Here is a 17,802-nt window from a genome sequence, read left to right as displayed (position 1 = left end):
AAAATAATCAGAATACTTTATTAGAAATCCCCATTTCTCCTCACCTATGAAAATAATGCATATTGGAAACTATACTTTGTTTGAATAGAAAAGGGGAGAAGACAAGAAGGAGAAGACACGTGGAAGGCTACCAACAAATCCTAGGAGTGCTAATGTATAAAGACCCATGATATGAAAGGATGTACCCCCAAACACCATGAAGCATGGAAGCATTAACGAGACTATATTTCCATGAAGGGAAAAATATTAGATTTCATAAGAAAGTGGCAAAGTAATGAAATCAAAGACCAATCGAATCCTTTTTTAAGATCAATTGAATGAAAGAATTTACTGACTACATCTTTCTAGTTTCCATGATGCAAAGAGAAAGAATAAGATGTGATATATGGGAAGATAATAGCTCCTTGTGAACCTAGGAATTGCTACAAGAGGAGTTGAATACACACATACGATAAGAATTGCATTTACAAAACTATATATATACATTGAAATGTATATGAAAGGACATATACACATTGAAATGTAGAAACACATTGAAATGTATGAGAACATATACCTTTTGTAGAAACACATTGTCCTTCTCCAATAATAAAATATCCATAGAATAGCTATTTTTCAAGGACTATAGTTTAGTACCATTTTAGGAAGAATCTCATAGCACTACAACACTTAGCATAACTCAATTAAGCAGCCCCATGAAGAAAGTTTCCATGGAAACCATACGGTACTCTTTGAGGGAGACGTATTTTGGTTATGGGAGGATCATTGAACTTTTGGGCATCAATAATATACACCTACACATCATTATAAAAGCTCTTGTTATTGAATCTCATGTATTCATTCTCAACCATAATTGATAGTTAATGCTATTCGAATAAATAAAATCTCATGATTTTCTTTTCTCTTAAACATAGAGTCAAGAGATGTCTATATAGAAAATTCCAAAATAAGATATTATAATGTATGGCACTCATATGGCATGTGTGTATGTGCGTGTGTGTGTGTGTGTGTGTGTGTGTGTGTGTGTGTGTGTGTGTGTGTGCGTGTGTGTGTGTATGTACACACTTTGTATCTAAACTTAATGGATTTGTGAATTTTCATGTTGTGTTGTCTATCTTCTTGTGGGATGTACATGTGCTCTCTCTCTCTCTCTCTCTCTCTCTCTCTCTCCATTTATAATCACCTGAGATTCACCACAGTTCTCATCATGGACGTATGTCACAATCCATCCATCATCCTCCTCTTTGCTACCTGGTCTACCAACAAACTGTGGTTCTGAAAAATAGATGCTAGGACCTGGATCATGAAATTCCACTTTGATTGATTTTTCACCCTGATTTACACAACAGACAATAGAAGAGTTGAACTAAGATTCATGAATGTAACCCGAATATAAAAGCTTTGACCAATTGTTCTGGTCAAGATTCCATTCACTATCCAAACAGTTCAAACTTTGCAAGAATATAACACAAAGACAAGAACACCTTACATGCTCTGTTAGGTGTAGCTTGGCCAGCTTCCCATACTTTGGCTGACCTGCATGAGAAAAAGGTAATATTATCAAAATGTAAAAAAACATCGTGCATGTTTCCCAATTCGTGTGAGGTAGCCGAGCAAAATCTTACCAATTGCTTTGCTTTCATCTAAATCAAGTACATTTCCATAGGCATATTTGTTTTTATACCCCACATATTCATCATTGATTTTTGGCATGTCGATGGAGAAGGAATCACCCGTTAAGTTGGTTTCATTGACAATACCTATTGAAAAAATGATGAATGAGTCAAACAAATATTTCACTTGTTATATGCTAATTCAATTGTCAAGATGAAATTCTCAAGTAGAGAGATCTAATTATACTATAAATACAATCTAAATCATGAATTGCTATATGATGTCCAATTATAGTATAAATGCAATCTATATGATGAATTGCTATATGCTCTTGAAAGTAAACGTACTATCTAATAAGTTGATATATGCTCTCGAATGTGGCCCTACCTTTCAAAGAAATGAGGGGTGGGTGGATTGATGGCATCTGTATCTGATTTTGAGATTCATGGTTTGGCAATGGCAGGTAAACATGTTTGGGAAATGCATAAACTCATTAAAAAAATTGCCAACATTTTGTCATCAGGTAATGTATGTGATTAGGGATTGAATTCCCATCCTACATGAGCTCACATATGCTTAGATCTTAAATTTGAAATCTTCCACAAAACAATGAAAGAAGAAAGTTTATAATGATAACAATCCCCACCTGTTCGGAGATTAAATCTCCATTCATGGATATGAGTATATACCACTCCATCGACTACTGGGTCTTTTGCAGCATCAAGTGGAGTGAATGTGATTGAACGACGAAACCATTCTACTTTGTCCATTTCTGGCTTTGAAGATGGAAAAAATGGCCTTCTTGACTGACAAGCGTGAAGGACAACCTACATGATCATTTCAACTTTTTAGAATCTTTATTGTTTCCTCCAAAGTCCTTGCATGCAAACATAGGTGTCTCAACTCTAGTGAATATGAAGATAGAGAATGAAGTTTAGTGTGATGATTTACACACCTCATCACCTTCCTCATAAGAATTCACAACATGGAAGGAATATCCCATCCCCACATTGAACCATTGAACTGATTTAGCATCCCCATAACGAGGCATAACTCCAACTCTTGCATAACTATCTTCTTCAAAAGATATGAGACTGAAAGAAAATCAACATTAACCCCAAGAATCATTTTTATTCATGATAGAAAAGCTCGAGATAGAGTTGTGGACACTATACGGGGTATTCAAACTCAAAGTATTCCATGGGCAATGTGCTCGCTGATCTTTTAATGCTTATCTATAGATTTATCATAAAATGCTTTAACTTACTTTTGGCCATTCATCATTCGGTCAATGTCTATTGTTACTGGCCAATCAAGGATCAAATTGTATCTGGAATTAACAACCACAAATATTCCAAAACCATGTCAAACTCAAAGTTAGTGTAGACTCTATTTGAAACATGTTGTCATGTGATGAAGTTGAGCACCATAGAGATATATTGATGGCATTAAAGGACCTGAACAAGACGTATTATGCCTTAAATGCACACTTCATGCTTGCATGTGTAATATTCCTTCTTCTCAAATGGTTAGATAAGCTATTGCTTCATGAGAACCCCATAATATACTAATGTGAATAGATGGGTATATGATAATGTGATAATGTTGATATGCAATATTATCCCAATTTGATGTGACTTCAAACTTATATGCCTAAATTGCAGACCCTTCACATGAAGGTAGATCTCAATTGTTAATCAATTAGTTGCATGCTATTAACCCTAAATCTAAAGGAAGAGTTAACAAGCATTACCTCTCTGTGATACATAGTTCATGGCTAAAAGTGCATCTCTCAAGCTCCAAGTCGCACTTGTGGGTGAGTCTCTCACCATCAGCTGAGACACTTTTACTAGTGAGATTGATGATTTGAATTTGTTAATTTCTAAAGAAGCATAGTGCTCTACATCTATGGCACTCAAATATCTATTTACAAGTTGTAGACGTTGATGTCACTGACTTTGCATGCATGTGTGTACAAGCATCTGTGTGACTACATTATCAGTATTTTCAAGACCTTCTTGTTATACAGAAATACCTAGCAATGTGTTATATTTTCAAAAAGACAAACAACTACAATTTTGGGTAGCTCTTTTTAAAAAGGAAGTAAAGATTTTACTATCACCTGATATTATGCCCATCATGTAATGAGGTTTAATTGCACTAAAGCCAAAAATAGCCAACTCTTTAGTGTCACGAATAAGCTGCAAAAAAAATCACATTGAGGCCTCAATACTTTACACTCATGCAACGTTTTAAGATGAACTACATCAAGAAAAGGTTGACAACGCTTTGATATCTTCAACAAAAAGCATAACTATGTCATGGCTTTAGTATTAAAAACTCATGTCTAAAGACAACATTGTATAAGTAATCAAAAAATTGAACAGGATTTTTATGTTGATGCTACATGGATAGACTCTCACAGTTCTGCGGCTACTTTAAGAAAAGTATAGATGAGAAATGAGGATGCAGTATGAGTACCTTTGGATGAGAGGTGAATGGCCTAGTCCATTCTCCATCCCCATTCCATTCACGTACTACGCTCAAATCTGATATGTTGATTTCTAGGGGTGAATCAGCCTCCACCACTACAAAGACTCTTCCCGCATGTGTGTATACTGCAGTGTTGCAAGTGCGTTTGTTGACCTTGCCGAACCGCAACTATAAAATTCACCAAACAAAAGTTGCAAATGTTATGGCACCATCAATCGTTCTTTACAACTATTAGCATTTGCTCCATTAGGAAAGGCTTCTACTTTCATGACTATATATTTTCAAGAACTAAGGAAAAGAGGGAGTATTTTGCCTTCGTTCATAATTCCATAAGCATGCTATCCTGCCTGTGGGTATTCCCACAGCTCATGGATGGGCAAGATTGTCTATCCATAGCCTGCCCATGGTTGAGATGCATTTAATACATATTGGGTGGCAATAATGTATAAACACCTTAAAGTGACTTGTTGTCTAAATGCTTCTAGGGTCTATTTGAACTCATCGTATTTGCATTGGCTTGAAAATAACATGCTATGCATATTGATCATACCAAAAGATTGAAATGGACCAATGAAAAGTGGTATTCTAGTTGTACAATGTCACAAAAATTCATACATAGATAACGGTCTAGAATTTAAGTTAGTCATGGAACTATTGTTTGGCTTGAGAATAAGATGTCTTTTCCAAAGTATCATACAAAAAAATGTATTCAAGTGAGATGTTTTTTCTACAATATCACACTGAAAAATGTTAGTCAGTTGAAATGGATTGAATAAATCTATTGTATAAAAAATGTTAGTCAATTGAAACCTATTGAATAAACCTATGGCAAGGTTGGTAGCATAATGATACCATGTCAAGCACACACTCACCCATGGATGACGTTGTAGAGTGTCTAGATCAATTATGGAAATATTCCTCATTCCCCATGGAAGACAAGATTAGTAAGAGCATAAAAGCACATATCCAATGGGCGCACCTGATTGAGAAGATAACACATAGAAATTGCTTTTGGATCACCCTCTACAGTATTTAGCCAGAGTCTTTTACCCCTTTTGTTTTCAAGCTTGTAGCCTTCGGTCTCTATGTACTTATTTTGATAAAAAATTTTGCCTCCTGGCTCAAAGTAAGTTGCATGTAGCATGCCATCACCCTCAACCCAAAGAAAGCTAACGTTTCCAAAGGGGGAAGACAGATGCTGAGCTCCATTTTGAGGATTGGGTCCTGCAGGTCACGTTTGAAAGTGTGAAATTTGCACCTCGAACCGCAGGTCTTCAGCTACCAGGGCTTGTAAAATTAATCCGCCATACAGCTCTGCAGGAGTTTGCTACTAACCGTTTCTAATGTACACCCCAATTGGAAAATCAGCTGGCAATGCTCCTGAGGTAACCTCCACTGGAACTCTACGGCCAATCTCTTTAACTGGTGCGAAGTTTCCCTGAGTGATATAACAGCTTTGATAAGACGTGACTTTCGATTGGAATGAGTCAATAAAACAACCTATAGATTCAAGTACGGACAATTCTGTTCAGCTCGGGAAGCCCACCTCGAAATAGATATTTGTTTCCTTCGTGGGCTTGAAGAGGACATCAGCTATTGCACTGACTATTCGTTCCTTGCCATCGAACACGAGACCGGAAATGGACTGCATAAATCACGACGATACATCTACAGTCATCGTGAGAAAGTCGCTAAGCGCCGAGTTCGGTATGCTGTACCGCAATGAATTGCAAGTAGATCATTCACCTCAAGCAATGGCGACATCTGATCATTCTTGATTGAAGCCTTCTTTGCCTTGGGTTCTTTGCTCTCGCGAGTAAGCTGAGGAGAACCCACGTCTGGGACTGTCTGTAACAAGGAATCTATCTTCACCCCCAACTCCGCAGCATCCAGATTAAGCTGTGCATGGACGGCATGTCTTGCCTGAGGGAACACACGATTGCACAAACGATTTGTAAGAGGCACAGAACTTCTCAAACGCCAGGATCTGTATGCAATGATGAGTACATAGTGCTGATCTTCCAGGAACACTGAACAATACAAACGGCACATTGAAACACATATGATTTGAGTAAACAATTCCTATATAGATCTGAACGACGCACGTAACTGCGCAAAGGCAAGAGATACAGGTCTGAACGAGCGATCTGTGAGGTATGCAATGATCAATACGTATTGATGATCTTCTGAGCAAGACAAATGTCACTAAGAAACATATGTAGCAAGACTAACTATTATCATTCTGGGTTCATGCAGAAGATGGCGAGGAAATATTGGGCGATGTTCGCGAAAGGGGATACTGGTTGATGCACAAAATCGTGACATTCCATTCGGCAAACTGCAGGGGGAGGGAGGAGAACCGCTGGGGGATTGCTTGGGGGCAGCAAAAGCAGTGATGAGTTCGAAAGGTCTCGCTGCCATATTGCTTACTCTCAGACAACAACAATGTGAAATGGAATGCACACACCCCCTTGAAATCTCAGACTTTATTTATACATGCGGATACAATTATTAAAATGCCTATACGACCGCATTGTCGCGTTGGATTGCACCCTTTTGGATTCGGGGTAATGGTATTGCCGAGGTTATCCAAATAGCCCGCCTCTCCACATTTAATTCGACTTTTACGGCTTGTATATTTGGTTCCCCAGATACTTACTACCTGGGAAACTTTGGATTAAGCCGAAAAACGTTTTAGGTACCAACACATAAAACTTTACAAGTTTTTTTGTGGGGCCACTCACAAATATGTAAACCATAGCACGTGCGTTCAATAGAAAGGAATTTAAAAATCCTTTTTTCACACTTTTTACATAAGAAGGGTACCATTTAAAGGAGGTACTCACACATTGCATAGAAAAAGGGTGTGTTTTATTCTTAAAAAATTCAGAGATAAGGGACTTTTAAATTAAGCCTTCAAGGCACTTGATATAGAGGATTTATATATAGTGTACCCGAGTTCTTTTCAAAACTTTTGAGGTGTTTTCACTGAGATACATGTAGAATGGCCTCAAAATTACAATTTAAAAGACCTTCTCTCCCAAAACTCAGGTGAGAATGATATATTTTCTTCTGCAACAACCGTATTCAGGTGTCGTCTAGCTCTCTCAATTGATGCCTCCACACGATTCTATCGTCTAGCTCTCTCAATTGATGCCTCCGCAAGATACTTTCGTATAACAAAACAATTGATGCCGCCACAAGATTCGTAATTACGTACGTGCCAGTACAGAAGTAATGCCGCTACAAATTCGTAAGGTGCAACGTCGATTGGCAGTAAAGAAATATCCGGAATTAGAAAGAAAACAGAAGTATATGCCCTACTCAAAATCCAATGAATCAGTCCCCTTCACAGACAGTTAACATAGTGTGCGCTCAATTAGAATGATCTAAATTCTAATGAATCGGTCCCCTTCCCAGACAATTAACATTAATTATCACAAGTCACTGCTGTCGCCGCGTGATCACCGAGTGCATCGTTGCACTCTCCCCCACTATAGGGAACGACGGAATCAGATCGACAGAGTTCGAACGATGAATACTTTCTACAAGACCAACCGAACTCTTACGGGTGCCCAGACGGCTACTTTTGGTCTAGCAAAACTTGGATCCCTCGGCGGAAACGGATGTGTTTTGTGATTTTTGGATACTTTGATCCGTTTTGTGACAAGGTGTTCGAGAGAGGATGCGATGGTGACTTTGGCTATGGCGATCATCCTTGGACTTCATGCGTTGCTTGGGGATCGGCAGGATGTTCACAATCGTGGTGGTTGAAAGCCCCGATCATTGCTGAAATTTGAAGGTTTCATCAAGCATCAAAGCCTTGCCAAGCCTTCATACGAAGTAGGAGAAAAATTTAGGCTTTCAAATGAAACACAAACTTAAATTTCAACCTTCATGGATAGAAAGCCACCTCAATGGTATTCACGAGAGAATGTTTTTGGATGCTGCAAAAGAAGGCCATCTCTTGTGAAAAGTCTTCAAAAAATTTTAGTATAAAAGAATCAAAACATGCCTCAACCCTTTCTCTTCTAACTCCCTGCAAGTAAAGGCCTTTCAACCCACTATTCTAAATTCCTAAATTCTAACCGAGTCGGTTAGACCAACTCTTGCCTACTCAGTCTCGACTCTCACTGAGCCAATCTACTTAATAAGGCGATTCAAATCTTACATTACAACTTACCTTCAAGTTCAGACTCAAGAGTTGTTCACAAACTTGAAACCTTCAAAGTTCAAACAATACTACAGAGCAACACATTCAAACTTCAGCACTGGTTCAAAGCCCTACGATGATTCAATCATTCACAGTAAGTCATCAAATTTTGAAGCTCTTCCATTATATATAAATGGGCATAAAGTTTTCTCCTTCCATCGATTTCCACTAGCTTGAATTCCTCACGACACCTCAATCAGTGAATGAAGTCTATTGGGAGAAGATTTATGAGGCATGGTTGAATATGAAAAATCGCAGGTCTCATCGGCTTGATGCGTAAAGGCCTTATTATGTGATGAAATGTTGAAATGTCTAGGGGCCAGCTCAATTCATATAAAGGCCTTTTGATGTGATGAACTTGCAAAACTTTTATTTTATAAACATCAAAAGCTTATTTGATTTTCAATAATTGGATGAACTAAAACCTTATGCATGCTTTTGTAATATGAATCTAAGTGCATTGAATGCATCAAAGGGGAGGGAAACTTCAACATAATACCATGGAAGTCCAATTCTATTCTAAGGCTACATTTGAAGGCTAAGTTTAAAATTTTGGTTTCTCTATGGAAGGCCATTCATTATATGAGGCATTCCAAAAGAATGCTAGGGAAGGCCTTCAAATTTCAGCCTTCGCCTTGATCTTCATCTTCCAAAAACCTTGTAGATTATAAGAGGGTGTTGAGATATCGAGCTCCACTCGTGATATGCCAGGGTGACCGTTGTGCATTTATCATGTCACTGACTTGTTAGCTGTAGATACGGTTGGTACACCACCCATGAATAATAGTTGGATGACAGCTATCTTTATGTACTCTAGTTAGTGGCTTAGTTAGTATGCCACCTTAGTTAGCTGAGTTTGGTTTGAGACCCACATATAGGGTTCACCTATTCCTTTTGTACTTAGAGAGAGTTCTTTTGGCTTTCACAACTAAGAAGAGAAAAACTGTTTTCAGCCTCCACCTTTGTGTATTCCCCCATTGTATATGTGAGAAAGTTGCAAGTGAGACTTCTTACTTCTCTCCCACTCTCTTTACATGGTATCAGAGCTCGGTTCATGGTAAGGAGCTCAAGAAAGCAAACCAAGTTTGCGGTGTCTGGGTAAGAGGATCAGTGTTGCTTTCCTTTTTCGAGTTTGGGAGCAAATTTCTACAGGTGGCCCAGCTGGAAAGTGCAAGAGTGCACTGTCTCAGATTGGGATGCCCTTCATGGTGTGGCCATTTTGGGGCTTGTTTTGGTGGTGAAAGTTTTCTGCAGGCACTCAAAAATGTACCCTATTTTTATTGTGCGACCACTGTTTTGTAGGTCGGTGAAAAATTGTCGCAGAAATTGCATCTTATGCCTATGCACAGAGATATTAGGAGTGACAGAATCATTCTTATTGCTTGTTGATGCAAAATCGTCACTAGGAAGTGACTGTGTGGTCCAATGCCACTTTCATCAGTTTTACAGATTTATCCCTGTGAGGCAGAAGTTATGTTTTTTTGCAGTGACAGAATATTTTTGCAATGTTCTTGATGGCATCTGATGCTCTTTCATAGATAGTCGTTGAAAAGCTTGACAAGAAAAACTTCTAAGCATGGAAGTTTAGAATGACGAATTTCCTTAAGAAAAAAGGCTTTTGGGACACAACAAGACAAAGCACCCATAGACGCGCACACAAACGCATTTGCTGAACTAAATTAAAAAACTTATGGGCACATCTATTTGCATGTCTATTTGCACGTCTGGAGACCCGCGTCTAACAACGCATCTATATAGGACATACACGCCCATACAGACGCACATATAAATGCTAAAATAGACGCTCTTATAAACGTGTTTGTAGACGTAAAAATAGACGCTTGTCGACAGACAGACGCGTATATAGACACGTTTATAGATGCACTAATAGACGCACTTTATAATATTTTTTTTAAAATTTACAGAATGCCGTGTATGTTGTGTATGCTATATAGTTACAAGAATCCCATTTCCACATTGTGTAATTCAATTCTTACAGCCAACCGCATTTTAATTACAATTCCAAATAAAACACTACAAGTCCAAAACGCAATAAAATTGAAAGCTCAAAAAGTGCTTGTATGTACATATAGCACAAAGCTAAGCCATGTCATGTGGCTTCAAGTACAAAAAATAAGGAAGCTAAGCCACGTCATGTGGCTTCAAGTACAAAAAATAAGAGGAGTGTATATGCAAGAGGCACGAAGCCAAGCCAGTGGCTTTAAGTACAAAAAAGAGTAGCTAGCACTACTTCTACGACTAATCCTCGCTCCCTTCCACACTCCCTTCCACGTTCCCTTCTGCACTCCCTTCTGCGCCTCCTGCCTCATCTTCCTCGTTGTCTTGTGCACGGGCCTGTAAACAAGGGACAATATATATCAATGTATGAAAAATCAAATCTTTACTTATAATATTGGCATTATTTAATTACTTTCAAATACCTCAGGGGCCGCTCCAGTAGCCCGGATATACTGCTCCTCAGTAATCAACCCGTCATCATAGAAGTGTCTCCATGTATCTCCTCTGCGATGGTGGCGGTGGTAGGCTGTCTCCATAGGAGTAGGGTATCTCCCCACGATCTCAGGCTACAAGATGACACAATTTGCAGAGGGATTAGTACAAAGAAACAACCTCCTAATAAACTACATAAGTAATATAATTTGAGATCGATACTTACAAATTAGGCCTCCCATGATTCAACACCTCCTGCTCCAAAATGCGCGCTTCCATATTCCTCCATCTAGATCCTTTGTGCCTCCACGTGCTGCAGACTGGGGTCCTCCCTCGCTGACTTCATTGCTTTCTTCCACTCACGCTTGTGAGCGGTGTGGGGCGAGCCCCTTGGTGGTTGACCTCCCTCAATCTTGGCAAGCTCTGCTAGTGCCTGCCTCTTAAGCGAAGATCTTTTATTGCCAAGTATCATAGCAATCTTTGACTTGGCCCATTTATCTGTGAACTAGTGATTGGGGGGGTTAGGATACCTAGAGCGAACAGCAGTGAGGGTCTCATCAACCAACCTCTTTGGCTGGTCTTTGAAGTGGATAAAGCAATCTCTGTAATTGTTAGCAATTACAGAGCACATGAAGGCCATGATGTCCTTCCCCTGCGCATCCATCAAGATGCCTCCTGTCTGAGTGATGTCATAGAATATCCAACCATCACTCGGAGGCACGTCCAAATCATCTAAATCATCATCGTCCCCACCGCCACCCCTCCCAAAGCACTGTGCCATGCATCCCCCACCGCTCTCCCTGCTACTACGCCTGCTACCATGTCGTGTCGAGCTCGTATGCTGGCCACTCGTAGTTGGAGACTGCAGGGAACTACGTTGACCAATCGTAGCTAGAGAACCGAGTCTCGACTGCACAAGAGTATGTCAACGGCTCTGCGAGACAGAAGGACCTCCTGACGGCATGGGGGAAGGGGCATAAGATGGCATGGGGGAAGGTGCATAAGACGGCATGGGGGAAGGGACATAAGACGGCATGGGAGATGGGCCTGCGCTGTGTAGCCAACTGGGCTGTGCTGACTCCACTGGGGTGATCTCAGCTGGTGTGGGGTGGTTTGGAGTCTCTAGTGCCGACTCTTGGGGGATGTTTAGGGTACCCATCATATACTCATATAACTCCGCAGGACTAGGAGGGTGCCCTAAAAGGTTATATAAGTCCCTAAAAATAAACTCCCGGGGATTAGGTGAGTTGGAAGCGCTTCCTGGCCACATGATGAACTGAAAAAAAGAAAAAAAATCTATTACTGATGAGCTGAGAAGAAAGGGAAAGGATTACTGTCAGAGCGCGTCTATAGACACGTCTGATTAGCACATCTATTTTCTCGTGTAATCGCGCGTCTATAGACGCGACTACTTGTGTCTGCAAATAGACTAGATGCATGTTTAGATGCACTCTGGGATGCGCCTATAGATGCGCTCCAATAGATGGACTTTTCTAAAAAGTAGAAAAGGACATTGCGCCCGACACACAAATGTGACACTGATACCCAGATCATGTGTTGATACCCAGATCATGCGTTTTTTGGATACGAGAAAGTACAAATCTAAAGAGAGCAAACTTCCAAAAAAGATCAATTGCAAAAAGACTTACCTTGGATAGAGGTATGGAAGGTTCTTCTCCTTTTTCAAGGTTGCTTCTCCTTCTTGTTCGCCCTCCTCTCCTTTAAGCTTGGAAGTAAGTGTGGGTGCCTTCCTCTTAAGTGTAAGCTTGGAAGTAAGTGTGGGTGCCTTCCTCTTAAGCGTCGCAATTGTGGATCTGCTAATAAGGAACAAAGCAAGCCACGTGAAGTATAAGTAATGTTAAGAAAAGTAAAGCAAGCGTGCTAAAAGTAGGTTTAAAAGCCGTGTCTATAGGCACATCTAAAAGCACGTCTATTTGCACATGTAAATGCATAGAGTAGATGCGATTTTAGACGTGCCCTTAGATGCACTTTTAGACGTGCACCACAGAACAAATAGACGCGCCACAGAGTTTAAAATTAAACATTTGAAAAAGAGCAAATTTTTTTGGGTTGTTTGTTTGTAGGATGTCTTCATCTTCAACAAGTAGCTCCAGTGAGGATGAATCCCTCCATATCCACCATCGTGAAATGTGGTTGGAGCAAAAAATTAAATGTATGTGTGATCGATGTCAAGGAAACATGTATTGTGCACGCAGGATTACACTCAATCACATCTCAAAGTATGGAGAATGGGATGCGACCATAAACAGGGTAAGGGTTTGTAAGTTAAGGTTGATTGAGATACCTATGGGTGTTCATATGTTTGAGTTATGATCCCGTTTTAATTTGATATAGGATGCAGTGCCACACCCACATATGTTGCCCTATGCTCGCCATGAGGAGGCAAAGCATCAGCGATATGAGGTGGAATCTTTTGGAGGGACCATTACGGATGCATGGAGTGATGGTGATAGTAGCCCTCCCCCATTACCTCATGAAGCCATGGAGGAGAAGGTGTTTGATGATATGGTGCAGGATTTATATGTCCATCAAGGGAGGGATGATAGCATGGAGCAGGATGATCTTTTTACTACAGCATCGACTCCACTGTTTGAGGGGTGCACATTCTCTGTTCTACGTGCCTCCCTTGAGTTACTAAACTTGCAAACCATCTATGGATGGAGCAATGCAAGTTTGAATGCATTACTCAAGTAAGCTTTAAAGTCTATTTTGCCAACATGGTGAATTATGCTAGTGGGTCAATTACTCGAATGCTTTTTCTCATTTATGGTCTTCACGTGCAGGCTATTGTGTAAAATGTTTCCAAGGGAGAATAAAGTACCAACCTCAAGAGATATGGCAAGGCAACATGTGACCTCTCTTGGAGGATTAGATTACAAGTGCATCCATGCATGTGTCAACGATTGCATTTTGTTTCGTGGACTACATAAGGATGCAAAAGAGTGTCCTACTTGTGGAGAGGCAAGATATAGAGCAGATCTCAAAACTTTGGACGTGCCTCGTAAGGTTTTGTGACATTTTCCCAGAATCCCTCGCAGCCAACATATGTTCAAGTGCAAATCTATTGCAGAGCTCATGTCATGGCATTCCTCCCATCGATCAACCGATGGCAAGTGGAGAACTCCCGCGGACTCTCCTGCATGGAAGCATATTGAAGACACATGGCCAAGCTTCAAGGAAGAACCTAGGAACTTGAGACTTGGATTGGGTATGGATAGTGTGAACCCATTTGGTCTCAAAAGCATGTCTTACAGTGTATGGCCAGTGATATTCGTGAATTATAATCTTCCACCCTCTATGGCTATTAAGAAAGGACATGTTATGCTGTCCCTTCTAATTCCAGGGAAACATAACGTCAAAAACCCTGATGTTTATTTGGAGCCTTTGATTGACGAGCTAGAGATACTTTGGAGAGGTATCGAAGTGCATGATGTGAGCAGGCCTCCCTCGTCACGAGACTTCAACTGCAAAGCAGTCTTGATGTGGATGATGCATGACTTCCCAGGCTATGGCGAGTGTTCAAGTAAGCATTGCACTTCTAATTATGAATAGGCAAAGGATGTGGCATCCTAAACCCACCTTCAACTCTTAATTGCATCTATTGTTCAGGTCTCACTACATCGGGTTACCATGCATATCCTATTTGTGGTCCTTCACTAGTTGCCTCACAGGCAGATGCATTGAATAAGGTCATCTATGAGAATCACCATCGATTTCTCCCACCTGATCATCCTAGATATGTTGCCCCAGCTTGGAATGAAGCCCTCCCACAATCACTCACCGTGGGAGATTGGATGAGAATTTGGGACGGTTCCATGACTCCTCCACTACTTGGCATGAGCCGGTAAGGGTTTGTAACTATTGTGTGCTATATTGGCTGGAAATAAAGATTACCCGCTAACACTTTATTTTGTTTAATGGTTTGTAACTATTGTGTGCTATATTGGCTGGAAATAAAGATTACCCGCTAACACTTTATTTTGTTTAGATACTCCATCTTTTATCGTTTTGCCATATTAGTCCCACCTCAAGATCAATCACCTGCTTGATCCCATGCATATCTTCAAGAATGTGGCATCTACCATTTGGGAGCATTTGAATGGGACACGAGATTCCGCAGGCATAAGGGAGGATCTACGTACCACAAGGAGGATGCATGAATCTTGGCCACAAGAGAGACCAAATGGGCGTGTTTTTTTACCTCGTGCACCGTGGATGTTATCAAAGCTAGAGATGGCGACGGTGAAGCGCACTATTACTACAATTCGTACTCCCACTAGATGCATGAGGTGTTTGAAGGGAGCCTTTACAAAGAGCAAGAAAAGAGGTGTAGAGCAATTATATGGCTTGAAATCTCATGATTGGCACAAGATGCTCCAAGTAAGTATTTTATGTGCATAATATCTTTTTCCTTTCAAATTTGTGAGTGAATAATTATAAGCAACTAATCAACCACCTCCTCGTGGGTTCAGTTCATACTACCTACTAGCATTTCACGTAGTGCATCAAAGGACATGAAAGATTGTATTTACAAGATGGGTGAGCTTATGAGGTACTTTACATGATACAAAATATGATGCGTATCAATGCTCCATGCAAGTTTGAATACATATTGCTAATATGCTGTACTTTTTCATTTCTAGGTATGTGAGCTCAAAGGAAGTAGATCCCACCACGCTTGAGAATGCTCGAGTTATGTCAGTGGAGGTGGTTTGTTTAGTGGAGGAGACATTTCCACGTTCTATTCTCACATGCCAACTACATCTTATAGTGCATTTGGTGAATGAGATTGCTATATGCAGTACTATACATGCACGATGGTTGTTCTTCCTCGAGTGCTTCATGAAGACCTTGAAGGGCTTCGTGAGACAAAATGCAAGACCCAAAGGTAGCATGGCCGAGGGTTGGTTGGTACAAGAGTCACTTGTATATATTTCATAGTTTCTTGTTGATGTGGATAGCTCTCTCCCATGACTATGGAGAGATGATGAAGACCTAAGGATGACCTCTATTGTGCCTCAAGGGAAAGGACGCAACAAAGTAATAGACACAGAGTTGCATAATAGTATCAACCTCTTTTGCGTGCTTAATAGTGATGTGATGAAAAGATGGGTAACAAGATACGAGGATGCAAAGGCAAGAAGACAAGAAGAAAGCACCCTCTTTCGTACACACCACGGATCTCTGTGCCATACCCTCAGTATCTAAGAGCACTTCCAAAGGATATTCATGTGGATTGGCTACTTGATGAAATGGAGAAAGCAGAGAAAGACGAGGGGATGCATATCACAATGGAAGAATGGGAGTATCCTAGGGAATGCATGAGCAAGGTCGGTATATAGAATGTTATGCATAAGTTAGGAGCTTTCAATAATTTAGATTGCTTATTTAATTGATTTTTTCTTGGTGTAGTGCACTATGTTCAATGCTATATGGTGTGAGGGCAAGCATTTTTGAACACAACGAATTAATGATAAGAGAAACACACAAGATTGCGGCGTCATTGCTAGCTTTGAGGGAGCCATTGGAGCCATGGATGATTATTGTGGCATAATCCAAGATATTATTAAGCTTGACTTTCGACGCTTCTTTGCACGTATGTTTTGGATGTAAAGTGGTCTAAGGACGTGGTGGAAAGACGCCCTAATGCAACAATCAAACGCCATGCAAGTGGCTTTGTAACTATTGACTCCACAAAGTTTTGGCAAAGTAGGAAGGACACACTAGTACTACCGCAACAATGTGAACAGGTACTGTGCACACATATAAAAATACTCGCTTTTAAATATTTGATGCAAGAAAAATAACATGATTGTATTTGTGTTTGAATTAGGTTGTCTATCAACCAATGGTGGATAATACCCAATGGTGGCATGTCATACCTATTATGCCACGTTCCAAAGTGATGTATAGTACATTTACTAATATGGAGCGTATGGAGGATGATCATGGCCATGGACGTGATGATGACCGTGATACGATAGAGGAGGATGATCATGAGTTAGGAGATACAAATATTGAGGCCATTACACGTGAGGACGAGCCTACCATTGGTGATGCTGATTTCGATGAGCACATGAGTAGCACAAGTAGTAGTGGGTTGAATGTATTTGTAGATCTAAACACTTATTTGGATTTTGAAGTAGATAGTTTGGCAAGGGTTGATCTCATTGAGGATGAAATTGAACCGTAGCCCATCATTGATATTGGCAAAACTATTTTACGTATTGTCTCATTCTTCTCACCTCACTTAATTCTTGTATATGTGGGCTTGCAAAAAAGCATTGATGTTTTTGTTAAAATTATGTACTTTGGTAATCATGGGCAATGTTTGGAAAGCAATGATGTACACCAAAATCTCACTTTCTGTATTCTATGGTTTGCGTCAATATATGCATCTAAATACACGTCTGATTCCCAGTGTAAATGCGCAAATAAACGCGCTAATACACGTGCAAATAGACGTGCTGATAAACGCTATGTTAGACAAGCTAATATTTTCTCAGTTTAGACGCACAAATAGACATGTTAATACATGCGCAAATAGATGCGCTGATAAATGCGATGTTATACGGGCCCGTATTTTCTCAGTTTAAACACGCAAATAGATGCGCTATTTAAACACGCAAATAGACGAGTTGTTAGACGTGCTTTTAGATGCACCCGTAATTCCTCTACTCAAGCAATGCCTATAGATGTGCCCGCTATTTTGCGTGTCTACCAAGCACGTCTATAGTTACTTTGTGTTGTGGGAGTTCATTACTGGAGCTGAATAATAACTAGTTATTCCTAATAATGTTCCCAATCAACAAGAGTTGTTGGCATTCAAAGGATGGCATGAGAGAGCCAGAAAAGTTATGTACTGGCTGTCTATTAGTATTTCAGATTTTATGATTATGCATATTCAGGATGCAAGCACACCAAACGAGGCATGGGATGCTTGGACAAAAATGTATAGCACAAATATGTAAGCCAGGAAAATGCAGCTCAAGCAGGGGTTGCATAATGTA

General features: G+C 40.1%; 1 protein-coding gene across 1 annotated transcript in view; it reads right to left on the bottom strand.

Annotated features, from left to right (window-relative positions):
• Positions 1 to 683: 683 nt before the first annotated feature.
• Positions 684 to 17,802, bottom strand: part of LOC147903652 (carotenoid 9,10(9',10')-cleavage dioxygenase 1-like) — a 34,023-nt gene continuing 16,904 nt past the window's right edge. The window contains exons 4-17 of the mRNA XM_087372212.1: positions 5,854 to 6,094; positions 5,654 to 5,752; positions 5,443 to 5,545; positions 5,087 to 5,331; positions 4,096 to 4,275; positions 3,737 to 3,815; positions 3,368 to 3,449; positions 2,882 to 2,944; positions 2,570 to 2,708; positions 2,261 to 2,441; positions 1,626 to 1,760; positions 1,477 to 1,536; positions 1,184 to 1,314; positions 684 to 794 (exon numbers count right to left, since the gene is read on the bottom strand). Of these exons, the coding sequence (XP_087228338.1) occupies positions 684 to 794; positions 1,184 to 1,314; positions 1,477 to 1,536; positions 1,626 to 1,760; positions 2,261 to 2,441; positions 2,570 to 2,708; positions 2,882 to 2,944; positions 3,368 to 3,449; positions 3,737 to 3,815; positions 4,096 to 4,275; positions 5,087 to 5,331; positions 5,443 to 5,545; positions 5,654 to 5,752; positions 5,854 to 6,094 (1,849 nt within the window). The remainder of the gene's footprint in view (positions 795 to 1,183; positions 1,315 to 1,476; positions 1,537 to 1,625; positions 1,761 to 2,260; positions 2,442 to 2,569; positions 2,709 to 2,881; positions 2,945 to 3,367; positions 3,450 to 3,736; positions 3,816 to 4,095; positions 4,276 to 5,086; positions 5,332 to 5,442; positions 5,546 to 5,653; positions 5,753 to 5,853; positions 6,095 to 17,802) is intronic.

This window comes from Dipteris shenzhenensis, chromosome 3 (assembly GCF_047967505.1).
Source record: "Dipteris shenzhenensis isolate YYH24624 ecotype China chromosome 3, Dip_SZ_1.0, whole genome shotgun sequence".
In the NCBI taxonomy this organism is placed as follows: domain Eukaryota; kingdom Viridiplantae; phylum Streptophyta; class Polypodiopsida; order Gleicheniales; family Dipteridaceae; genus Dipteris; species Dipteris shenzhenensis.
The sequence above is the reverse complement of the archived record's forward strand: the minus strand, read 5'-3'. Positions and strand labels throughout refer to the sequence as shown.